The 26304-nt window shown below is 50.9% G+C and overlaps 1 protein-coding gene across 1 annotated transcript in view; it reads right to left on the bottom strand.

Annotated features, from left to right (window-relative positions):
* The window catches only part of LOC147709644 (E3 ubiquitin-protein ligase RNF19A-like), a 297443-nt gene that overhangs the window by 235944 nt on the left and 35195 nt on the right, over positions 1 to 26304 (bottom strand). Inside the window, exon 2 of the mRNA XM_086928167.1 lies at positions 17046 to 17918. Coding sequence (XP_086784293.1) covers positions 17046 to 17530 — 485 coding nt within the window. The 5' untranslated portion in view covers positions 17531 to 17918. The remainder of the gene's footprint in view (positions 1 to 17045; positions 17919 to 26304) is intronic.

Raw genomic sequence — 26304 nt, 5'->3', positions numbered from 1 at the left:
CCCAGAGCAGGAGTCCATGATCTGGAGGGGCACACAGTGTGCAACCCTCCTTTACTGAGCATGACTTCCATCAGCACAGCACCATGGTGGATGCAGAATAGATTATAGTGGTAGGACCGGCCCTTTTAACAGTCATCTGTCAGGGATAGTTGCCTACAGACCATTTCTTGTTCTACATTGGTCTGTCGATTCACTTGAGACGGATCCTTCGCTCTGCTCATGTAGGACATGGATGGCGCATGTCTGATTAGCGCCTGTAAGAACAGTTGATTATGCCTGGAGCGGGTGTGCTGTGGATGGCTAAGACATCTACAGCTCCATTTTGATTTCCTACACGTGAAAGGTATTTAAAAGCGATGCTGCGGGAGCCTGACACACGCCAATGTGAACGGCAGGGTTTCTCCAAAGCAACCCTCTGGGACTCTATGGTATGAAGGACAGGAGAGCGGGGTCTCTGCAGATGAGCGGGGTCTCCGCAGGAGAGCGGGGTCCCTGCAGGAGAGCGGGGTCTCCGCAGGAGAGCGGGGTCTCCGCAGGAGAGCGGGGTCCCTGCAGGAGAGCGGGGTCCCTGCAGGAGAGCGGGGTCTCTGCAGGAGAGCGGGATCTCCGCTGGAGAGCGGGGTCTCCGCAGGAAAGCGGGGTCTCTGCAGGAGAGCGGGGTCTCTGCAGGAGAGCGGGGTCCCCGCAGGAGATCGGGGTCTCTGCAGGAGAGCGGGGTCTCTGCAGGAGAGCGGGGTCTCCGCAGGAGAGCGGGGTCTCTGCAGGAGAGCGGGGTCCCTGCAGGAGAGCGGGGTCTCTGCAGGAGAGCGGTGTCTCTGCAGGAGAGCGGTGTCTCTGCAGGAGAGGGGTGTCTCTGCAGGAGAGCGGGGTCTCTGCAGGAGAGCGTTGTCTCTGCAGGAGAGCGGGGTCTCTGCAGGAGAGCGGAGTCTCTGCAGGAGAGCGGGGTCTCTGCAGGAGAGCGGAGTCTCTGCAGGAGAGCGGGATCTCTGCAGGAGAGCGGGGTCTCTGCAGGAGAGCGGGGTCTCTGTAGGAAAGCGGGGTCTCTGCAGGAGAGCGGTGTCTCTGCAGGAGAGCGGGGTCTCTGCAGGAGAGCGGGGTCTCTGCAGGAGAGCGGGGTCTCTGCAGGAGAGTGGGGTCTCCGCAGGAGAGCGGGGTCTCTGCAGGAGAGCGGGGTCTCCGCAGGAGAGCGGGGTCTCCGCAGGAGAGCGGGGTCCCTGCAGGAGAGCGGGGTCTCTGCAGGAGAGCGGGATCTCCGCTGGAGAGCGGGGTCTCCGCAGGAAAGCGGGGTCTCTGCAGGAGAGCGGGGTCTCTGCAGGAGAGCGGGGTTCCCGCAGGAGATCGGGGTCTCTGCAGGAGAGCGGGGTCTCTGCAGGAGAGCGGGGTCTCTGCAGGAGAGCGGGGTCCCTGCAGGAGAGCGGGGTCTCTGCAGGAGAGCGGTGTCTCTGCAGGAGAGCGGTGTCTCTGCAGGAGAGCGGTGTCTCTGCAGGAGAGCGGGGTCTCTGCAGGAGAGCGTTGTCTCTGCAGGAGAGCGGGGTCTCTGCAGGAGAGCGGAGTCTCTGCAGGAGAGCGGGGTCTCTGCAGGAGAGCGGAGTCTCTGCAGGAGAGCGGGATCTCTGCAGGAGAGCGGGGTCTCTGCAGGAGAGCGGGGTCTCTGTAGGAAAGCGGGGTCTCTGCAGGAGAGCGGTGTCTCTGCAGGAGAGCGGGGTCTCTGCAGGAGAGCGGGGTCTCTGCAGGAGAGTGGGGTCCCTGCAGGAGAGCGGGGTCTCCGCAGGAGAGCGGGGTCTCTGCAGGAGAGCGGTGTCTCTGCAGGAGAGCGGGGTCTCTGCAGGAGAGCGGGGTATCTGCAGGAGAGCGGGTTCTCTGCAGGAGAGTGGGGTCTCTGCAGGAGAGCGGTGTCTCTGCAGGAGAGCGGTGTCTCTGCAGGAGAGCGGTGTCTCTGCAGGAGAGCGGGGTCTCTGCAGGAGAGCGGGGTCTCTGCAGGAAAGCGGGGTCTCTGCAGGAGAGAGGGGTCTCTGCAGGAGAGCGGGGTCTCCGCAGGAGAGCGGGGTCCCTGCAGGAGAGCGGGGTCTCTGCAGGAGAGCGGGGTCTCTGCTGGAGAGCGGGGTCTCCGCAGGAGAGCGGGGTCTCCGCAGGAGAGCGGGGTCCCTGCAGGAGAGCGGGGTCTCTGCAGGAGAGCGGGGTCTCTGCAGGAGAGCGGGATCTCTGCAAGAGAGCGGTGTCTCTGCAAGAGAGCGGTGTCTCTGCAGGAGAGCGGTGTCTCTGCAGGAGAGCGGGGTCTCTGCAGTAAAGCGGGGTCTCTGCAGGAGAGCGGGGTCTCTGCAGGAGAGCGGGGTCCCTGCAGGAGAGCGGGGTCCCTGCAGGAGAGCGGGGTCTCTGCAGGAGAGCGGGGTCTCTGCAGGAAAGCGAGTTCTCTGCAGGAAAGCGAGTTCTCTGCAGGAGAGCGGGGTCTCTGCAGGAGAGCGGGGTCTCTGCAGGAGAGCGGGGTCTCCGCAGGAGAGCGGGGTCTCTGCAGGAGAGCGGGGTCTCTGCAGGAGAGCGGGGTCTCTGCAGGAGAGCGGGGTCTCTGCAGGAAAGCGGGGTCTCTGCAGGAGAGCGGGGTCTCTGCAGGAAAGCGGTGTCTCTGCAGGAGAGCGGGGTCCCTGCAGGAGAGCGGGGTCTCTGCAGGAGAGCGGGGTCCCTGCAGGAGAGCGGGGTCTCCGCAGGAGAGCGGGGTCTCTGCAGGAGAGCGGTGTCTCTGCAGGAGAGCGGGGTCTCTGCAGGAGAGCGGGGTCTCTGCAGGAGAGCGGGTTCTCTGCAGGAGAGTGGGGTCTCTGCAGGAGAGCGGTGTCTCTGCAGGAGAGCGGTGTCTCTGCAGGAGAGCGGTGTCTCTGCAGGAGAGCGGGGTCTCTGCAGGAGAGCGGGGTCTCTGCAGGAAAGCGGGGTCTCTGCAGGAGAGAGGGGTCTCTGCAGGAGAGCGGGGTCTCCGCAGGAGAGCGGGGTCCCTGCAGGAGAGCGGGGTCTCTGCAGGAGAGCGGGGTCTCTGCTGGAGAGCGGGGTCTCCGCAGGAGAGCGGGGTCTCCGCAGGAGAGCGGGGTCTCCGCAGGAGAGCGGGGTCTCTGCAGGAGAGCGGGGTCTCTGCAGGAGAGCGGGATCTCTGCAAGAGAGCGGTGTCTCTGCAAGAGAGCGGTGTCTCTGCAGGAGAGCGGTGTCTCTGCAGGAGAGCGGGGTCTCTGCAGTAAAGCGGGGTCTCTGCAGGAGAGCGGGGTCTCTGCAGGAGAGCGGGGTCCCTGCAGGAGAGCGGGGTCCCTGCAGGAGAGCGGGGTCTCTGCAGGAGAGCGGGGTCTCTGCAGGAAAGCGAGTTCTCTGCAGGAAAGCGAGTTCTCTGCAGGAGAGCGGGGTCTCTGCAGGAGAGCGGGGTCTCTGCAGGAGAGCGGGGTCTCTGCAGGAGAGCGGTGTCTCTGCAGGAGAGCGGTGTCCCTGCAGGAGAGCGGGGTCTCTGCAGGAGAGCGGGGTCTCTGCAGGAGAGCGGGGTCTCTGCAGGAGAGCGGGGTCTCTGCAGGAGAGCGGGGTCTGTGCAGGAGAGCGGTGTCTCTGCAGGAGAGCGGTGTCTCTGCAGGAGAGCGGGGTCTCTACAGGAGGGCGGGGTCTCTGCAGGAAAGCGGGGTCTCTGCAGGAGAGCGGGGTCTCTGCAGGAGAGCGGGGTCTCCGCAGGAGAGCGGGTTCTCCGCAGGAGAGCGGGGTCTCCGCAGGAGAGCGGTGTCTCTGCAGGAGAGCGGGGTCTCTGCAGGAGAGCGGGGTCTCTGCAGGAGAGCGGGGTGTCTGCAGGAGAGCGGGGTCTCTGCAGGAGAGCGGGGTCTCTGCAGGAGAGCGGGGTCTCTGCAGGAAAGCGGGGTCTCTGCAGGAGAGCGGGGTCTCTGCAGGAGAGCGGTGTCTCTGCAGGAGAGCGGTGTCTCTGCAGGAGAGCGGGGTCTCTGCAGGAGAGCGGGTTCCCTGCAGGAGAGCGGGGTCCCTGCAGGAGAGCGGGGTCTCTGCAGGAGAGCGGGGTCCCTGCAGGAGAGCGGGGTCTCTGCAGGAGAGCGGGGTCTCTGCAGGAGAGCGGGGTCTCTGCAGGAGAGCGGGGTCCCTGCAGGAGAGCGGGGTCTCTGCAGGAGAGCGGGGTCTCTGCAGGAGAGCGGGGTCTCTGCAGGAGAGCGGGGTCTCTGCAGGAGAGCGGGGTCTCTGCAGGAGAGCGGTGTTTCTGCAGGAGAGCGGGGTCTCTGCAGGAGAGCGGGGTCTCTGCAGGAGAGCGGGGTCTCTGCAGGAGAGCGGTGTCTCTGCAGGAGAGCGGTGTCTCTGCAGGAGAGCGGGGTCTCTGCAGGAGAGCGGGTTCCCTGCAGGAGAGCGGGGTCCCTGCAGGAGAGCGGGGTCTCTGCAGGAGAGCGGGGTCCCTGCAGGAGAGCGGGGTCTCTGCAGGAGAGCGGGGTCTCTGCAGGAGAGCGGGGTCTCTGCAGGAGAGCGGGGTCTCTGCAGGAGAGCGGGGTCTCTGCAGGAGAGCGGGGTCTCTGCAGGAGAGCGGTGTCTCTGCAGGAGAGCGGGGTCTCTGCAGGAGAGTGGGGTCTCTGCAGGAGAGCGGTGTCTCTACAGGAGAGCGGAGTCTCTGCAGGAGAGCGGGGTCTCTGCAGGAGAGCGGGGTCTCTGCAGGAGAGCGGGGTCTCTGCAGGAGAGCGGGGTCTCTGCAGGAGAGCGGTGTCTCTGCAGGAGAGCAGGGTCTCTGCAGGAGAGCGGAGTCTCTGCAGGAGAGCGGGGTCTCTGCAGGAGAGCGGGGTCTCTGCAGGAGAGCGGGGTCTCTGCAGGAGAGCGGGGTCTCTGCAGGAGAGCGGTGTTTCTGCAGGAGAGCGGGGTCTCTGCAGGAGAGCGGGGTCTCTGCAGGAGAGCGGTGTTTCTGCAGGAGAGCGGGGTCTCTGCAGGAGAGCGGTGTCTCTGCAGGAGAGCGGGGTCTCTGCAGGAGAGCGGGGTCTCTGCAGGAGAGTGGGGTCTCTGCGGGAGAGCGGTGTCTCTGCGGGAGAGCGGTGTCTCTGCGGGAGAGCGGTGTCTCTGCAGGAGAGCGGGGTCTCCCATCGAGTTAAAAAGAGGCAACTTCTCCCTTTATGAGTCCTTTGTTTTGTGTCTCCTCTTTAAGGGAGCTCCGAGCCCCACCTCACCTTCCTGTCAACACTAATGACTGTGGCATGACCAGTCTGGGGAGATACACAAAGTTCAATAACTGCTCAAAACCTGTCCCCGTCTTTATCTTGTGGACTCCAGTCAGACTTCTCTGCCACCTCGCCCAGCTGCCCAGAGCTCACCAGTGGGCACCCTAACCCTGTTCCCTCCCTGTTAGAAGCTTGCCCATCGGCCCCCCACCCCACCTCACTCTGGTGATGGAAGGCACTTCTTCCATTCCTCCCCATTCACTCTCAGGCACTTCTGTCTGTCCTTGGCACTCCCATCCAGGGACCGGCTGACCTATAGGGCAATCAGACAGTGCCCGATGGGTCGGTCAGAAAGGCCGGTCTGGGTCTGTGGTACGGTGTTTTGGTTGTTTGTGGTCCTGTTTTATGGATTGCCCGGACAGTTTTTTTACTATTAGTTTCCATTACATCAAAAAAAAATACTGCCTGCAGCAAGCTCGAATCCATTCAGTCTCCCATAGCTGGCAAAACACCTGTACAGTCTGTCTTTACAAGTTGAAAACTGCACCAATCTACAAACGTGGACCAATGTTTGCAGCTATCTAATTCACTATTGAGGGCCACTTTTCTGTTAGTGCCTGGGCATATTCTCTGTCCCAGCCCGACCCTGCCCCCATCCAGCTCTACCTCCTCACAGGAGTGTTCACTGGGAACCTCACCCAGAGCACCCATGGCCTACTTCAGAAGAGGAGATGCAGCCCAGAGTCAGGACTTCAGCAGGAGCTGTAATGAGCGTGGAAGCTAAATAGAACAGAAAGTGTGTGCGTGTGTGCGTGTGTGTGCACGCATGTGTGCGCGTGTGTGCGTCTGTATGCTTGGGTACCTTCTGGGCAACCATGGCATGATGCCCATCCCTGGTCAAATGCTTTCCCTCGCACAATGATGGCACGTTTTGGCACCTTGTGGGCATCCATCACATGATGCTCTGCCAGGTGAAAGGCTCCCCCTCGCGTTAAGATGGTATTCCTTGGCAACTTCTGGTTATTGCTTTTCCTCATAGAATGGTGGTGATTCTTGGCATATTGTGAACATCCATGTTATGATGGTGTGAACCTCAGGGGTAATGCTGACCCTGGCATACAGGTGGCAATTCCTGGTATATTGTGGCCATTCTTGGGAGGAGAGAGCCTAGCTGTGAACATTATTTGGACTTGACATCTTGCTTACCATTCTTGATAGATTGTTGGCGTTTATGGTGCAATGCAGCCCACCTCTGGCATCCTGGGAAAAAGTAAAGTGATGGAGAGAATGGTTGAATCAATCTAAGCCGCTGGTAATGACTCTGTGCCCACATGTGACATGGAGCACATCAGACGTGACTGTGCTCCACTGGGAACAGTGCCGCCCTTCTTTGTGTTTCACCCATCAAATAATGTGGGCTCTGTCACTATGATGGTAACTCTTGGCATATCGCGTGCATCAATGGCACAGAGGCGCTTCGGCAGTGCGGTGGTAAAATGTGTCCTATTGCAAACCTCCACTGCACAGCTGTGGCATTTCTTGACATATTGTGGACATCCATGGCATAATGATGTCCACACTTTCTCTAATACTGACCCTTATATGATGGTGGCCATGAGGATGCCCAATCTGCATAATGCTGTCCCTGGCTGAATGGAGATAAGGCCCAGCAGATTGTGGACCACCCTTGGTACGAGGGTAAAAAGGCACAAATGTGAATGCTTTTGGCTACATCAAGGTTCAAGCCTGCTGAAAGAAGAGAGGAACCAGGGCAAGTAAACATACGTCATGAGCAGGCGGATGCACCTGGTTCCCTAACCCTCTCTCCAAAGCCTGTCTTTGCAAAGGTCCTGGTTTTGGAGCGAGGGTTAGTACGGATGACATCTATTGCATTTGTGAATGCTTGTTGCTCTGTGATGCTTTTCTCTAGATCAGCACTGAAAGTACTTCCAGGACCAGTGTGAATACAGCTAAAGTTTACTGAGGGCACTAAGGGCCATATGTATGAACATATTTTCCCATAGACACAGAATGGGTAAAACCCTTTGAGACATCTGGCCCCGTATCAAATGGTTTCCAGATACAGGGTGATTCATAGCCTGAAGCAGCCTGCTGGGGCCTTCATAGACACATAAGAATGACTAACCAGAAGGGCTTCTGCATGATTCAGGGGTGCCAATGGAAAGGTGGCCGTGAAGCCTTTCCGTGACAGATTGCGACTGCTCCTCCCCGTGCCATGACTCTGACACATCTTTTGATGCAGTGATGCTGCTCTGGCAGGTCCACCAGCAGTAATTAATTCTGAACTGGGAGCCAGGACTGGTCACAAACAGGCGGTTCACTCTCTGGGTCTAAGTGAAGCAAGCATCTCTTCCGACATGGCTAGATTTAGGGTGGGAGTTCACAGGGGCATCGGCTCGCCTCTTACTAGCCCGATCAATGCCTCGTTGGTTTATAATGTGCATTTTTTATTAAGCATCAATTAGCCAAGTGCAGTAGTTAGCATAAAGGAGAGCACTTGGTATAAGAGGAGGGTTGATGGTGACACTGTGGTACCCATAGGAGGCTCTATTCAGAGGTGGGTCAATCTTTACATACACCCTACAGGATACTCAGCCACACAGCAGAAGATGTACTGATAAGAGACAAGTGTGGAGGGTCACAACATACCTGCATCACTGTGCTTGAGTGGGGGTGAACATGCGTGGTGTCTAGCATGGCTATAGGATTACATGATTTACCCTGGTCCATCCGCCTCTTAGCATGCACCCTTTGATGTTCATGGTGCTACTACAGATGACCATCAAGATTGCAGCTGAAACAGCGGACGTAACACCGGAGGTTCACTCCGCCATCATAGTTCGATGGACTAGGAACACCGGCAGGCTGTACTTTTGTTCGCACTTAAAGCAAACAGGAAATATTGTTAATACATTGAAAGGATTGTTAATGTTCAGATAATTACATGCAGTCACGTACATTCATGTTTTTAAATGTTTTGACCTGCATTGTTTTATTATCATTCTCAGTGGCACCTTATTGTAGTAATTGCTGATTATGTGCATGGTTTTCCTCCTCTTTTTGTTCATGGCTTGTTTTAATATCACTCTTTATCTCACCACATGCAGCATTTGTTTATTGTGAGCATATTGTTCTTTTGTTTTGCTTTTCCTTTGAAAGCAGTCTGTTATCTTGCATTGCATTTTTTATTGCCATGCCGAGAATGGCAAATTTTTAGTATTTCTTTTCACTCCTTTGGGGCATCTGGGTGTCGCGTGATATGGTTTAACCACCCGGTATAGTTCAAAAGCAGTTGACACACCTCTGTTCGCTAAATAGACCATTCACTAATGAACATGGTTCACTATTGCAGGTAAATTTAGTTATCTGCCACTGGTATAAATCAGCTCTAAATGTTTCACTTTTATTTGAAGATAATATTGTTAATACTCACGTTGCGTGCATGTTTTTCTTGTGGGGATTTATTCAGGCTAACAATTTGTTCAGGACACGGTATAAATGTTAGGGCAATTTTTATGGTTTCTTCGCATGCATGTGGTTGACCAGGTGTTTTTTTAGGTCTCGCCTAGGCAGTGCATGCGCGCTATCTCTTCGAGACATGCTGTATCTACAATATGGGCTTCAAGCACCATCCATCTTTTTCATTGGTTACTCTTATTGTCCTTTGTAAATGCCGGCTTTTGCTTGGTGAACCACCAGGTATTACTGTGAACTTTACATGTTGTAACTTGGAATTATGAAAATCCCCAGATTAAATAAAGATTACTTAAGCATTAAAATGGATTAATAAGGAAGAAATTATTAGAATTTATTCATTGTATCAATTAATTTTTGTCAGCTGTTCATCCTGGGTCTGGGGGTCAGGATGAGGCTCCAGTTGTCTTTATATATATTTACGTGCACGGACAGAGTGTGTTCCAGGGTGGCACGCCTATTCATGGCCTTTGAGCGTCTTTATATACAAAGTTTTCAAAAATTGGCGTGCAAGCTACCATTCTTGATGCATTATATAGTTTCACGAGGCCACACTGGGACACATCAACACTGGAGATATCCTGTGGACTGCAACAACATTCAGTCATTTTGCTGCTGCAGGGGAATCTTGCTCGTGGATATTGTGGCAAACTGTTGGGATTGGCCTCAGTTTTTTCAATATTTATTCCTATTTACAACCCCAGCTTCTGCTAGCAAGTGCTATCCTTTTTTCTAACAACAGCACTTGCCTGTGGAGGGCCAACTAGTTTTCTATACTTGCCTGGTACAATGTGGGTCTGTTATAATAAAACTATCCAGGGCTCACCATGGAGGTCCAACCCTGTAATCCTCGGGCCAGCTCCCCTTGTGACGGTGGTCCTGTCCAGCTTGCCCGCAGTCCGCTACCCTTTGCTGCCTTCGGTTTGTGCGTCCTCTGTTTTTCTGCCTCTTCTCTGCTCGTTCCTGCCATCCATTTTTTAGGTCTCGCCTTTACCATTCCGCAGGAATGGGAAATGGGGAGAATTCAAGTCGGCAAAATCCTCTTCAAACCACGGGCTTTCAGCCGCGGTTTTCTTTAAGTTCACGTGAATCACATGATTAAACATGCACGCGCATCGGCAGCATTTCTCCTGCAGGCTCGCAAAAGGCTCAACTCCCTCCCCACATCAAAGGCATCTATCACCCTCCCACAGGCTTCCCCATCGCTGCCCGCCTCCTGCTTCACGGCCAGGCCATCTGTTCCCTGCCAGACCTCTCACACCTCCGTCACAGCATGCCTGTGTACTTCAAAGGCTTATCACTTCACACGGCCTGCCGCAGGCCGTTCAACCAGAGCACTTCAGTTGGTGTGCAGCCCCCCCTCCCAGCACTGCCTTGTTACTCTCGGCAGCCGTGAGTCCCTAAACACTTTTTATATTTAATTAGCAGCAGCAGCATTTCTCCTGCGCCAGGCCACATCAAAGGCTCTGTGCCACTTTCACCCACACAGCAAAATTTATAGACACGCAATGCCACTCACACTCACGCAAGCCCACTATCATCCACGCAACACCACACTCACCCACGCAACGCCACTCACTCACTCACTCACACAAAGCCACTCACACCCACGCAGTGCCACTTTCACCCACACAGCACCACTTTCAGACATGCAACGCCACTCACACCCACGCAAGCCCACTATCACCCAGGCAATGCCACACTCACCCAAGCAACGCCACTCACCCAAGCAACACCACTCACACATGCAACACAACTCACCCACGCAACCCCACTCATCCACGCAACGCCACTCATCCACGCAACGCCACTCATCCACGCAACGCCACTCACCCACGCAACGCCACTCACACACGCAACGCCACTCACCCACGCAACGCCACTCACTTTTCTGTTCGTTTTTTAACTTTATTCTGCCACCAGCTGCTCGTTTCTGACCTTTACTGTCTTTTGCTGCTCGATTCTGGCCTTTATTCTGTCTCTTTCTGATCGTCTCTGACCTGTATTGTGCCTCTTTCTGCTCATTTCTGACCTGTATTGTGCCTCTTTCTGCTCATTTCTGACCTATATTCTGCCTTTTCTGCTCATTTCTGACCTGTATTCTGATATCACATCCACAGCGCCCAGATACCCCTGGGGTGACAGTGCTGCACTGTACAAATGCTGAATCAATCGTCGTCGCTAGTGATAAAATGAGTCAACACCATTGTAGATGGGCAGGGAGTGTGTCTTTATTAACACCCACCGGAGAGCCACCACACTGCAGTCATCACATCCCAGTAACTGCTTCAAGTGCTCTCCAGTGTTCCAGTGATGCACCTAACATTCTTACAGGTGCATCACACTTAAAGGGCCAGATACAACAGATTGATTGATTGATTGATAGTTCTTTGGTGCTGAAGCCATTGGTCATCACCAGGGGCCAACATTTTCCAAACAAAGTGACAAAGCAATCTGGATTGCCAGGCAAATCCTATTTAACATTGTCTTCTGGCACAGGTGTACACTGAGGGCATGATTTACAAAGGTTTACTTTTGTGAATTGGGCCCTTATACTTTAGGTCTAAAGTTAGACTCAAGTCAAAGTTTACCTTTGTGAATGGGACCCTGATATGTCACCACTCTGCAAGGACTAAGCCCAGTCTGCTGATGTTTACTACTTACAACCATGCAGCCGCACTCTATGTGGAATAAATGTGCAGTCAGAAATTTCTCTGAAATTCGGCCCGAAGCCACAAAAACTTTGGGAAGGATCAGGAAAGGGGTGATCATGAGAAAGGGAGAAGTCAAGCTAACACTTATAATTACTGATGAAGCACCAGCTATAGTTCCGTCTAGTTTTGAGATCCTCGATCTCCCGGAAGATGACAAGTACGGATGGCCCAAGTTACCAATGGGGCGCCAGTTCTGCGCCATGAATGACATATAGAGAAGAGAATGGCTTTAAATCTGTGTTATCAGCAGTAGAGGATGAGAGGGAATTTAGACATACATTCTTTGTGTATCACGAGTCCCTATGGGCTCAATGAAGAACCGGTTTGGTCCTGCAATACCAAACAAAAGATGTTGCAATATCATGTTTAATCTGGATAAAGATGCATTTTATAATATGTGTCAGGCACCTTTTCATTTTGATGTTTCTATTGCAGTAGAGATGGGGTTCAGATCTGGTTACCACAACCTGTAGTAGACCAGAATAGACAGAAGACGAATGCACCGGTGTTTGGCTCTAATGCCAGATCCTACATCTAATAAGAGCAGAATTAGCTTATTGAGGTACTAAATCGTCATTATAGAGGTTGGTTCTCATGAACTTTTAAAGACGTGTTGCTTTAGAGGGTTTAATTCTTGAGACTGAATTACGATTAGTTATTTTTGTTCATAGTTTATAGAACCATTTCCTCCTGATGAAGGGACATTGCTATTCCCAAAACATGTAGGGGTTGAAACACATATGTATTTGAAAGGAATGGTTTGCTTCAAGAATCGACTTTGGATTCTCTCCCCAAAGGGTTGCCCTTGTTTTCGGAGTTTGTGCAATGTACACGGAATGACAACCTCCCCCCATGAGGACATCCAGGATAACGCCTTCTTTATTCGCTATCATTTTAACTTAGAATGCTCCTAACTAAACGAACCCCACACACACTGCTCCCATCTCCCCTCTTCCTTTGGTGTCCCTGACTAAATGAACCCCACTGCGCCCCCGTCTACATGAGTCCCCTCTCCTATCCCTGTTAAATATCTTCCCCAGTTCCACCCCTTGTTTGAGGTTTAACAGCTGCATTTAAAGGTATGAACGTACATTCTATGCACATGATTATTCATAATGTACTTACAGACTCAAATCACATGTCTAAACATGTAATGTTCTTCTCTTTTACTGTGTCCAACATTGTTTTCGCATGTGTTGATATATGTGAGACTTACCATGCAGTCAATTGTACCTTTTCTTTATAATCGATAAAACAGATTTAAAAAAAAAAAAGAATTGACTTTGGATGCTAAACATGTTTATTATAAAGAAAATTGGTTCTGGCCCTTCAAAACACACAAACATCATACTCGTTTTGAAAGAGCAGCACTGGGTCCACAGATGCCGACTAGTTATCGACTGATTTCTAGCCTTTCGTAATTCCAGTTGAGTTCTGGGAACCATTTGCATTCAAAAACTACCCATACAGTACATTTTACATTAAACTTTCTCCGCAATATTACATGATGTGGCGTCATCTCAGTAATTTTGCGTACATTTTGTTGTACAAAATTTCAAAAAATGCAATCAGCTGCAAGAAATTGTAGAACACAACTAATGGCATCAGGACCGGTGCTGGGATTGTAGCCCTATGAAAGCAACAGATTAAACACGAGTAAACATAAAAGAGATCTCCACATCACACTTGATGGAGGGCAACAAGCAGCCTTGGTCCATCTCAGTCAATCTCTCAACAGCTTACAACACTGTTGACCTCACCTCAGTGCTGAAAAGGCAAGAAGAATGGGTGGGGTTTCCAGAACTGCCCCAGGGCAGATGTTCTCTTCCATAGCAGCACTGTGCCACTTGAATTATGTACTCACAGAGTGTGCCAGGAGGAAGCTTGCAGGCAAAGTTGCGCCGTACAGATCTCAACTCATGGATAACATAACGGCACTGGAGTCGTCCCCCTCTACCCTACTGTTTAACATCAACATTCGTCGCACACCACAACCATCGCCGGACTGGGTACCAAAACCGGTCCTGGCCCTCGGGGTTGGCAGGGTAGGGGTGGGTCGGTGGGAGAGGGGAGCGGAGGGACGCCTGTGTGTTGCATTTTTTTGCTGATGGCCGATATTGCAACTACGCTGCAAAAACGTCCCCGATAACAAAACCGCCCCCCAGGGGTCTAACACCAGCCCCCACCTTGGCGGCCCACCGGGGAAACACCCGATGCCCGCCACAGCCAGTCCGGCCCTGACCACAACAGGGTCTACAGCAATGTTCAGTGTGTTTCCAAATGTTCCAAAACGACACACAGATTCACATCTGACTAGGAAACAATAAGAAGTGTAAAGCAAATATTAGCAGTGCCTGGAACACATACCCTATTGGATGAAAGAAAAGTTTGCTTGTCAGAGCAGAGCTAAATCCAAGATCCTAGCATATTCCCAAAAAACTTGCTTTGAAACGGCCCGCAAGCCCTACACACATCACCAAAACCCACCAACATGGGAACCAATGTTGATGCACAATCTAAGATTTCTAAGTCAGATCAGTGCTGCTGAGTTGTCCTCACCCTGAAAGTCCTCCTAGATCTTTAGAGTCACCATCACGAGGAGTTGACAACAACTCTGGTAAAATGACCTTTGGAAGCACTCCAGGGGCCCCTGGCTGCTTGAAGCCTCTAATTGAAAGCACTGCACACCATGCACAAGGCCCATTGGAAGAAACACCCCAGGGATCTGCCCCAGCTGCCACTTCATTGCATGGCAGCCAAGGGCCTACATGCATCCACTTCACACCAGATACACAACCAATCTTCAACCAACAAAGATACAGAGGAGGCTTGTGGAGTTCAGGGCCCAGGCTCTGGGATGTGCTGACCCTGTGGCTGAGGGAAGAGCAGACTGCTGGTCCATCAGCAGACTTCTGACACAGAGCTGGCCACCCATCCACTGAGGCAGGACTTAAAAGGGAACCATTGCTCACAAGCTGCCTGCCCAGGCTTGTACATCACATACTGAAGTGCACAACTGACTGATGTAGCATGGCCGATAGGCAACAGGTGTCACCTCACACAAATGCACAGTAGTAGAAGTAGTGTTAGGCTTGGTTCTCTCATAATTTCCTGGGAGTTGAAAAGTGAGACACACTGTGTTCTTCTCTAGGAAGCTGTTAAACAGAGAGTGAACACAACAGGAAAAGGGTTCTCTCCATACACAATATCCAACAGTACACTTTAGTGAGGCTTTTCTTTGGCAAGAGGGGAGCTTGCAATGGTACCCCTGTGAACACTACTCTTCTCTTTCCCTCTGCTACTCCCCCGCCCACAAAAGAAGATACTTTTAACATTTACCACCAGCTCAGAACAGGTGGGAGATAGGAGCATTAAACCACTTGGAATATGGAATACTATTTGGAATTCTGCAAGGTAATCCAAGCCAACACAGTGATTTCCCATTTCAAGGGGTCTACTCATGACAGGAAGAATTCAATGCACAGAAACTGGTCGGTAATTCCAGCCAGCGGCAGTCTCTACGTGAAAATCTGCCTAACTCGTAATCAGCAGTAACAGACTACAGGAGGGAGCCCATGAACCCTAAGGCAATAATCTCTAACAGACAACAATGTCTCAAGGGTATTATTCACAGGTCAATTATATGTGGCACAATTAATTGTGACGGATTAAATCCAAAGGGAGAGAAAACCAGGGAGACATTTGCAAGTAAATGTAAAGTATATTTCAATTGACAAGCATGTTGAACATATTAGACTTCATTTGTACAAGCACATGGGTCAGTAGCACTGCGTTACATTAAATGACATGTAACCAACAAAATACTGTGCACAAGTGCTCGTGACGTATAGTGACGGCGCGAGTGACACGTGACGTATATACAGCGAGGGCAGTGGGCGCAACAAGAAACAAGTGAAATAAAAACACAGGTTAACATATTTAGGAATCTGCGAAAATTAATGGTACATTAATACAAATTTCAGATAAATAGAGTATCCGTGAATAGGGGTGCCAAGAGTTCCGCTGAGGAAGTCAATGGCGTTTTGGCCTGGAGAAGTGTTAGGCCATCATCAGGAGCAGGTTACGTTTTATTTAGATTGCAGTGCTGGGGATAGAAGGATATAAATATAGATGTTTCCGTATATGTATATAATAAGTGGACCAAGTAGGACAGATGGATCAAAGTAGCAGTATAGGGGGGAGGATATTGGAGCCCGAGTTGGGTCCAGTGGGGCGAAGAGAATACTGCAGAAAAATACTGCGTGACTAGGCTCCTGAAAAGAAAGGAAAGGCCATGGGGGATTGGTGAAGGCATGGGAAAAATCTATATGTATATCCTTCTATCCCCAGCACTGCAATCTAAATAAAACGTAACCTGGTCCTGATGATGGCCTACCACCTCTGCAGGCCGAAACGCCGTTGACTTCCACAGCGGAACTCTTGGTGCCCCTATTCACGGATACTCTATTCATCTGAAATTCGTATTAATGTACCCTTAATTGTCGCGGTATCCTAAATATGTAAACCTGTGTTTTTCTCTCACTTGTCTCTTGTTGCGCCCACTGCCCTCGCTGTACATACCACGTCATGTGTCACTTGCGCCGTCATTACACTTCATGAGCACTTGTGCACAGTATTTTGTTGGTTACATGTCATTTAATGTAATGCAGTGCTACTGACCCATGTGCTTGTACATATGAAGTTTAATATGTCCATCATGCTTGTCAATTGAGATATACTTTACATTTACTTGCAAATATCTCCCTGGTTTTCTACACCTTTGGATTTAATCAGTCGCAATTAATTGTGCCACATATAATTGGCCTGTGAATGATAACTCATAATCAGGGCCAAGTTATACAGAAGGGTTGAGCAAATTATGCGTCAAAACAAGGCAAATAATGCAGCGGAATGCTGCACATTTTTTTAATAGTATTATTTTGTGATCCTTACACTTGTAAACACTGTCTGGGCATTGGGTGCACCTCATAAGTACCAGTTTAACACTCAAATATAGCAATAAGCAAGAGAAAGGTAACCAGACAACCTTTTCAAAGGGCATTCCACTGCGCTGCCACATGTGTTGCTGCATTTTAGCAACTTTTGAACCGTTTGAGTTAGAAAATTCATTTTTGTTACATTCTGAAGATTATCCAGCAAATGATGAATTATGTGGCACATTTGGCAAATCTATAAATATGCTTATCTCACTGCGGCTGCACAATCTCATCATTTCAGCCGCCCGGACTATCATTATTTGACTATTACAGCAGTCCACACTTGCTACCACTGGTTTTCACACACATTTGCACACATTCACACAAAGCACACACTCAAACACACACCCCATACACATGAGTCCACTGGACAATGGGCCGACTAGTTATCACGGACAAGTGTAAGCAGTTTGGTCCATCCATCCAACCTCACCAACCACAAACCAGGAGCATCCAGTAAACCACACCTCACTGAAGTTGACACGATGACCTAACATACAAATGTAACCCTTCACACCACTAATAGCTCATTTTCACAAGCTACACCAGACCCTGTTCTGTGATGCAAACCTCCAAGTCACTCCAGACTAGCAAGAGTGGTTCAGTACCTTATCACAGGAAGAGTGTCTGCTCTCCAGATGCCAAAAAAACCAAGCATTGGTAATGGATGGACCATGAAGATCTCTTACCTGCAGTCCGGGGCCGGGCACCATCTGCTGTCGGGGTCCGATGCCAGGAGCCTGCGCAGCAGGTATTCCTCGTAGCGCTCCAGCAGGGTTGTGTCTGTGAGCAGCAGGTGCACGTCCCATGGGTGCAGCGCCTCTGGGCACTGCGGGCATGCGATCTCCACCCGACTCTCCATGATCTCAATGCGCAGGTACTGCTGCAGGCAGTCCAGGCAGCTCAGGTGGGGGCAGGAGGACAGCGTGGGGAAGGCGCTTCGCGGCTGTGGTAAGAAGCACAGTGGGCACTCCAGGACATCTGCCAGAGGGGCACTGCCCAAAACGTGGTACAATGGCGCCATGCCCTCACTGGGGGTCAGCGTTAAGTGGACCTCCTCCCGGCTCTTGGTCACTGTCCTCTCCTCGCCGGCTGAGGGTTCTCGCTTGGACTTGGGCTTCCGCCCAAAGAAGCCCAAGATGCTGAGCTGCGGAGACTGCTTCGGCCTCTTCATGGTGAGCTGGAAGCCTTCCACGCGTGGGCGATGGGAAGAGCCAGGCCCCGGCAAGTGGATCAATCCTTGAGCCGGACTAATCCATGGTGCCTAGTAGGTGATGGCCTAGGGCCCTAGCCCGCAGGGGGGACACATCAATCAGATTTTAATTCTCATTGAACCTGTGACTGCCAGTGAGGATCAAAAGATGACTTCACCTGGGAGGGTGCAATCCTTGCACTGATACTTCCTACTGCAAGACGAACTCTTTGTCCTTGAAATGAGCCGTGTCATCCATGGATCTCCTGTCCAATCCGACTGTCACTTGACGGGATCGTCTCCTGTGCCGCTCCATAGGTTCAGCATCCATGGAACCATCGCTTCTCCCACTTTCAGACACAACCAGAACCTGTGGAGACAGGAAAGCAAAAGTGAATGTCCACGTTGGAGCACTTGCTCGTGGGGACCCACCTGCTTCTAGGCGCTGCAAGTTTTGGGGCATACACCAAATGAGATAAAAGAAAAAAAGTGGCTTTTCCAGAAAGTATGGGACACATGTACTACAAGTTGGCGGAGCGAGGCATTAGCCTCCTTGGCTGAACGCTGCGCTCCACCACTTCTGAAACGCAGGGCTGCACCGTATTTCAACAATATGGTGCAGCTCTGCATTTCCCCCTGCACTGGCGCTAAATTTAGCAGCCACGCGCCAATGCAGACACCCTTGCACCATAATGTACGGGGGTCTGCGTTTCAGGGGAACATTGTTTCTGTGCAGGAAGGTCTCCCTTCCTGCACATAAACAATCTTTAAATGGCGTTTTGTAACTTCTACGTTTCCTGCTTAATGCAGCACACACCGAAGTTGCACAACATCATTCTTTCTTATTGATTGTTTATATACAGGAAGGGACATCTTCATGCACATAAACAATCAATGGCCTTTTGCTGTTTCTAAGTGTGCTGCACAACGCAGCACACACAGAAACAGAAAAAACGAGGAGAAATACATTTTTCCTTTTTGAGCCTGTTTAAGACCAGGTTTTCTCTGGTCTTAATTTTGGTGTTGCCCCATATTTACTCTGCCCCTATAAATAGGGGGCAGCGTAAAAATCACTGGGTGTTGTGTTGGAACGCCCACTGACACACCCATCACCCTCGCTTTTCACGCTAAGTAATCATGAAAGGGGGCCCTATTCACCCGCTTAACGCTGCCGTGTGAATAAGGCGAAGCCCCTATCGCCACCACAACGTCGTGAAAAGTGACGCTGTGGTGGTATAGGGGCTTGTAAATATGCCCCCAAGTTGCTCAAGCTGGCGCAGAGGCATACCCAAGGATCCTGGTTCTATGTGCTGTCTATTTTTATTTTTAAATTCAGGTCACATTGATGTCATTAGCACACGTAGGCGCTGTGTGGGCTTCTGGGAGATGTTGGCTCAGCTCTTATGAAAGGATGGATGCAGACAGACTTGTGGTTCTGTTCTTTATGAAAATGTTTCTAAGGTGCTCTGAGGAGTAACATCTATAGTTTGCAATAGAGGCTGCACTTCTGCAATCCAGACACAAAACCATGTATAAAAGTGAAACACTTAGCTGTACATTGGTTAAGATACCATTATAATACTCTAAATACACGATAACCAGGAACATACCCCCCTGTATGGAACATATGGCCCATTGAATTAAAATGATCGAACTAAGATTAAACCTTCTTCGCCAATGTAAAATGTTATTCAGTTATTATATTCACAATAGCAGTATCCTCCTCTTTGCACACTACTGTTCTTTCCCTTACCCAGGGCACAAGTCCTAAAGAAAGAAGTGGGGGACTAACCTAGTCAATCAGTATGCAAGTGACATCACAGCGCTTGACATCACAGGAAGTGGCATCATAAGAAGTGACATCAGATCTTAAGCACTCACATATATGTTTAGCAGGTCTATCGTGAGTACATTGGAGCCCATTTCGAGTATACAGGGAGAACCTCCTGATTTAGGCAGAAGTGTCACACTTTTGTAAGCTACACATGAAACAATGTTGCCTTTTGCCTGCGTAAAGCTTACTCTACCCTTAGTGCTTTACAAGAAAAAATAGTGATATTTAAATTATTACCACCTTGGGTGCTTCAGAAGATCCTCTGAGGTGCTGGGCCATAATGTAAATGGGTGTGGTCATGACGAGCTCAGCTCGTCATGAGCATCGAAGGGGTTACAACGCCTCCTCGGGGGTAGTAAGCACTATATAATCGACATCTACCTCTTGCTCCCTTCGTGATTCCCTCCCCGCGCAGCCGAGTCAGGCGCTGCAGCGGGTCGCAGGAGAATCGCCGTGACCCCCGGGCTACGCCCACTGACACAGGCCACGCCCCCTTGACTATGTAAGGCGCGCTTTCCCGGCCAGCGCTTGGTTGTAGTCAGAGCTCTTGAGGCGGAAAGCCGAGAGCAAGGAACAATTTTTAAAAGACTAATTTTTAAAACTTGTAATGTGATAACGTGTATTTTAAAATCGACATCTACCTCTTGCTCCCTTCGTGATTCCCTCCCCGCGCAGCCGAGTCAGGCGCTGCAGCGGGTCGCAGGAGAATCGCCGTGACCCCCGGGCTACGCCCACTGACACAGGCCACGCCCCCTTGACTATGTAAGGCGCGCTTTCCCGGCCAGCGCTTGGTTGTAGTCAGAGCTCTTGAGGCGGAAAGCCGAGAGCAGGGAACAATTTTTAAAAGACTAATTTTTAAAACTTGCAATGTGATAACGTGTATTTTAAAATCGACATCTACCTCTTGCTCCCTTCGTGATTCCCTCCCCGCGCAGCCGAGTCAGGCGCTGCAGCTGGTTGCAGGAGAATCGCCGTGACCCCCGGGCTACGCCCACTGACACAGGCCACGCCCCCTTGACTATGTAAGGCGCGCTTTCCCGGCCAGCGCTTGGTTGTAGTCAGAGCTCTTGAGGCGGAAAGCCGAGAGCGAGGAACAATTTTTAAAAGACTAATTTTTAAAACTTGTAATGTGATAACGTGTATTTTAAAATCGACATCTACCTCTTGCTCCCTTCGTGATTCCCTCCCCGTGCAGCCGAGTCAGGCGCTGCAGCGGGTCGCAGGAGAATCGCTGTGACCCCCGGGCTACGCCCACTGACACAGGCCACGCCCCCTTGACTATGTAAGGCGCGCTTTCCCGCCAGCGCTTGGTTGTAGTCAGAGCTCTTGAGGCGGAAAGCCGAGAGCAAGGAACAATTTTTAAAAGACTAATTTTTAAAACTTGTAATGTGATAACGTGTATTTTAAAATCAACATCTACCTCTTGCTCCCTTCGTGATTCCCTCCCCGCGCAGCCGAGTCAGGCGCTGCAGCGGGTCGCAGGAGAATCGTCGTGACCCCCGGGCTACGCCTACTGACACAGGCCACTCCCCCCTCCTCTGATATATAAGAATGTGCTGTTTCCGGAGGCGCAGCGGGCGCGCCGGCGGCGCGCCAAAGGCAAGCCCGTCTGCGCCCGTCCGCGCCCATACGGGACCAGGGGCCACAACCCCTGGCTCCCACCTAACCCAGGGCAGGTCGTACAGTTCAGCAGCCATCCACAACATAGGAATTACAGCTGCTGCTCACTGCACACACATTTACTCACCAGCTGAACTCCCCCCTCGCTGCCTCGGATGCAAACACCCCTTTCGCAATAATACACCGCCGACCGCGTCGCAGGAATATTGTATGTATGTGCTAAACTGCCGATCCTTACCGAAGCACAGCACACAAATTGCCCTGCTGCTAGAGGAGCGCAAGCCAGACGCATCTTTTTGACAGAGACATGGCTCACATCTCAATCTGAGCCAGACATAGTCTCAGCCTTACCCTCTGGTTTTCAAATCTATAGATTAGACCGGCCAGAGGGGAGAGGAGGAGGCCTGGCTATAATACTAAAAGACCAGTACCGCTGTCGGACCACAGATGAAACCATTCCTGAGTGCGAGAGCTTAGCATTCAGCATAGACTTTAAGACGAACAGCTCCTTCTCCGGGACTCTTATATACCGCCCCCCAGAACCTACTAAGCTGTTCCATAGGTCTCTTCCAGAAATCATAGCCAAACGAATTATGACTTCTGCCAACTATACGGTCTTAGGGGATCTTAATTTCCACTTCAATTCCCCTTTAGATCACACTGCCATGGAACTAATTGATGACCTAGCAGCCTTACAATTATCCCAGCTTGTCACAGCCCCTACCCATGAAAAGGGTAACCTACTTGATCCGATTTTCAGCAACTGCAATGAGCTGGTGGTGGGCCAACCCACCCCCCTTCGCTGGTCGGGCCATCTCTTAATACCACTTACATGGCTCACCTGCAAAACCCCCCTGCCTACTCCTCAAGTCACAACGAAGAGGAACTGGGCTAAACTTCCTATGGAGTCCTGGAGAAGCAACCTAGATTCCACCCGCCCACCTCCCTGAACAGACCCTAACATGGCAAACAAGAATTATGAGGGTTGGATCATGAACTCACTGGATACGATCCTCCCTTTTCGGAGATCCATCTCAAAGAGGCTGCATAAATCAGCACCCTGGTTCTCAGACACTCTAAGAGATAAAAAACGCCTCTGTAGGAAACGAGAGAGAGTGTGGCGTCTAGACTTCCTACCTGAAAAAAAGTCACAATATAGAGAGGCAATCAAGGCCTACAGAGAAGGGGTCAGGGCGGCCCAGGCCGCCTATTTTGCGGAAAAAATCATGGAAGCCAAATCCAAGCCCAAGGAAATCTTTCACGTAGTAAAACAATGCACTAAAGTGAACACAGCTCGCCCATTGTCAAAAACTCTACAACAATGTAATGAACTAGCGGAATTCTTCCACAACAAAGTTTCCCAGATCTACTCGTCCTTCCCGATAGCTGCCACAACTCCAGGAGCAACCGACCAATCTTCCTCGAGACACCCCTCCCCCCCAGACCAGCCAAATCTTGAACATTTCCCCCCATTAGACCTTGATACCCTTGATAAACTGGCACTCCAAGTCAAATCTGGCTCCCCTTGTGATCCAGTTCCACCGGAGATCCTGCTCCAAGCAAGCCAAGCCATCCTGCCTGTAATCCTGGATCTACTAAACTCCTCCATTTCCTCCTGTATAGTGCCCACTATATGGAAGAGAGCCATGGTACGGGCACTGCTAAAAAAGCCCAACCTTGATCCAGATGACTACTCCAGCTACCGCCCTATCTCACTTCTCCCCTGGGCAAGCAAGGTCCTGGAGAAGTATATAAACGCCCAGTTAGTTCAATTCCTGGAGAACAACTCACTACTGGATACTTCCCAGACAGGCTTCAGACCTAAGCACGGTACTGAAACCGCCTTGCTAGCGGTTACCGAAGAATCACGCAGGATACTTGATCAAGGAGGATCAGTGGCAGTGATCCTCCTTGATTTAAGCGCAGCCTTCGATACGGTCAGCTACGCCACCTTGCTGAACCGTCTACACAATATCGGAGTATCAGGCGATGCACTGAGGTGGTTTGACTCCTTCCTGACCAACAGATCTTTTCAGATCTTCGACGGGGAAACAGTGTCAGCCAGCAAATCACTAAGCTGTGGGGTGCCGCAGGGCTCTTCGTTGAGCCCTGCGTTGTTCAACATATACATGAAACCACTGGCTGGGGTCGTTGAACCGCACGGTATTAAAATCATATTGTATGCCGACGATACCCAGCTAGTGATTTCGCTGGCACAAGAGAGCAACAGGCAAACCCCGGAAGGCCTGTTGAAATGTTTAGAGGATGTCAAGGAGTGGATGACAATCTCCTCTCTAAAACTTAATGGAGATAAAACTGAGCTTATGCTCCTGGGCCCAGTCTCACCAGTGCCATTCATCTCCCTATGGCCCCCCTGTCTGGGTACCCCTCCTACCCCTAAGGAAAGTGTAAAAAGCCTAGGAGTATGGCTGGACAAAAGTCTCTCTTTCTCCACTCAGGCCACAAAGCTATCTGCCACATGTTTCGGCCTACTCAGAACACTGAGGAAAGTTTTACCCCTTTTGCCAATAGAAGCCAAACAAGTGGCAGTACAATTGCCTGATTCAGTCCTGGCTAGATTCGAACAACGCCCTATATGTGGGTGCCCCCTGAGAAGACCTTACGAAAGTTGCAGGTGGTACAGAACTGTGCAGCCCGCACCCTGCTACAGATCCCACACACTCAGTCAGCCAGATCCGGATTAAAAAGTCTGCATTGGCTACCAGTGAGGCAGAGAGTGGCATTTAAGGCACTATGCATTGCCCATCGGGCCTTCTAGAAGATAGGCCCAGCAATCAATGACAATTTAGTCATTCGATACCACCCAAGCAGAAACCTTCGCTCCACGGAGGCTTTCTTGGCCGTAGTACCCAGAGTCAGGAGAGCTAGGGCCGGAGGCAGGATGTTCTCCCTGAACGCTTCGAAGTTGTGGAACTCACTTCCTCTACAACTCCGTTCCAACCCGAACCTGCTCTCATTCTGCAAACAACTGAAAACCCTACTGTTCGCAAGGTCCACCGAACTCTAACCTCTTATGCACTGCCCACCTCTGTCTACCTACTCAGCGCTTGGACGCCCTTGGGCAGCAATCGCGCTATACAAATCTATATACAATACAATATACATGCTATTTATGTTGTGTAAATACTGGGAAAGACCAACACATCTGACATTCTTACAGTGCATGCATATTTAGTAAACTCAGCCTCAACAAAGTGAAAAGCTGCCTCTCTTAAGTATGTGTGAACGGCTAACAAGGTGTGAGCCATTGTTTCTCCTCTGCTGCATTTGCATCAGGTGTGAGGCTCCCGATTGTTACCAGCCAGGAGACTCCAACAAAAGGAGGCCTGATGGCCCCTTAGATTCGGCCTTTGTTATGGGCCCAGCAGGAGTCTTAACTAAGAAAGCCCCGTCCACGCCTGCACATTGTTGCGCAACGAAAGCACACAACAAGGTGCAGGCGCTGCTAAATGTGTCCCAGTGTTTACAAATTACACCAGTACAAATTCAGCATATTTTTTAGTGAGGCCCAACTTCTTGGCAGGGTGGATGGCGTCCACCCTGTGAAAATAGTAGGCGGACGGCGTGCACCCCCCACATGTGCACTGTCCTTAACATCTTCTCTCTTCCTTTGATCGGTCCCTGATTTACGCCCCTTTATGAAATCTCCCTCTTACTTTTCTCTTTTCCATTAACTTGTATTTTTATTTCAATCTCTCCTTTAACTCTTGCATTTCCTTTTTCTGTTAGTCTCTTCTCTCTGTTAATCCATACTTCTTAGATTCTCTCCTCACACTTCACTTCCTGCTCTGCCTGCTACCTATCACTATCTACCACTCTATTCTCTCTCTTTAACTTGATTGTACCTCTTCCTTGCTTCTTCATACTCTCTGTACCAACTCCTCTTCTTTATCTTTATTCCTACCCTTCTTCCTCTTGGCCCAGTTTAGAGGGCCAAGCCTACCTTCAGACCACTGAAGGCAGCTTCTTTAACATGTCACTACAAGTGGCCTCAAGACGGCATCAGCTTCAACAAAGAGTCTTATTGTTTGAGTAGCATGAGTGCCCAAGTGGCAAACTGTCATTTTGCCCATGAGTCTGAAAGTCCTTCCACCGAAGCAGCCAGTTTGCATCTTCCTTAATGCTGTGATTTCCTCTTTTTCTATGTAATCACCTACATCGCCACCTTCTCTCCCAGGTCCCTCTTCAGGAGCCATTCGCTCCCCGTCAGGATGGGGGGATGTGATCACGTTTCTTCAGGCCCTGGATGAGATGTGCTGCAGCGGGTAGGATTCGCCTAAGGTTGTCCAGTTTTGAGACTTGGAGGCCATGGAGGACCACCATCCAGATGTGAGAGCACCAGGGCTTGAACAGCAACTGAACCAGCAAGAAAAGACTTGTGCACAGAGGGGACAATGACCCGCTGTTCAACGTGGACGTGGACAGAGCTCACACAAGGGTCTCCAGATGCATAAATACATTGAAACAGAGGGGTGGTGATGTCCCAGGCGGGGGAATAGTAAAGCATAAAGTTTTGAACCACCCAGGGCTACCACCTTTGAACCCTGTGATATACTATAACGTTGTACATTTATTAATTGGCATGTCTATTTTTGGGGATTGTTTATAGTTTTAATGTCTGTAAATGTATTGCATATGCACTTTTATGGTCTATTATGACAGAAATAAAGTATTAGAATGGAATAAATACATTGAAGGCCTCGTCTTCATTCCCTGAAGCCCCCTTTCAGCGCGGCATCACCCAGCATGAGCACAGAGGGACTGCTACTTATGTATGTAATTACTTTTTAAAGACACAAACGTGCCACCTGGTGCAGTCGGTGTCAGACTGGTAGAGATGCATTATGGCTTTCATAGAAGCAATAATCCTTGGGTACTCCAGGATAGCTCACATGAAGGGCATTGCAACATGTTTTCATTCAATACTTGTTGAATGAGATACGCTTTTCTTTGATTGTGTACTGTGGAGTGTGCCACCTGCCAGCGTATGAATGAGCGGGAACCCTCCAGCACCACTCACTGCCTGCGCGTCATCCTGGTCTAATACGTGCCTGCCAGTTTCATCGCTCTGCACCAGCCTATCATCCAACCCCTCTGGAGAGAAGTCAGGGCCGTCATCACGCTGAGTGTGCATGGGAGGTGAGCCCAGAGGTTGTCATGGGAACGCGTACGTCACAACGACTGAAGGACCTGGCACCCAACCTCCTGTTTGCCAACATCTGGAACACAATTAGACTTTCAAAGAGAAGGCGGGTGGTTATATAAGAGATGAGATGCATGA

This window comes from Lissotriton vulgaris, chromosome 6, assembly GCF_964263255.1.
Source record: "Lissotriton vulgaris chromosome 6, aLisVul1.2, whole genome shotgun sequence".
Lineage (NCBI taxonomy): Eukaryota > Metazoa > Chordata > Amphibia > Caudata > Salamandridae > Lissotriton > Lissotriton vulgaris.
The sequence above is the reverse complement of the archived record's forward strand: the minus strand, read 5'-3'. Positions and strand labels throughout refer to the sequence as shown.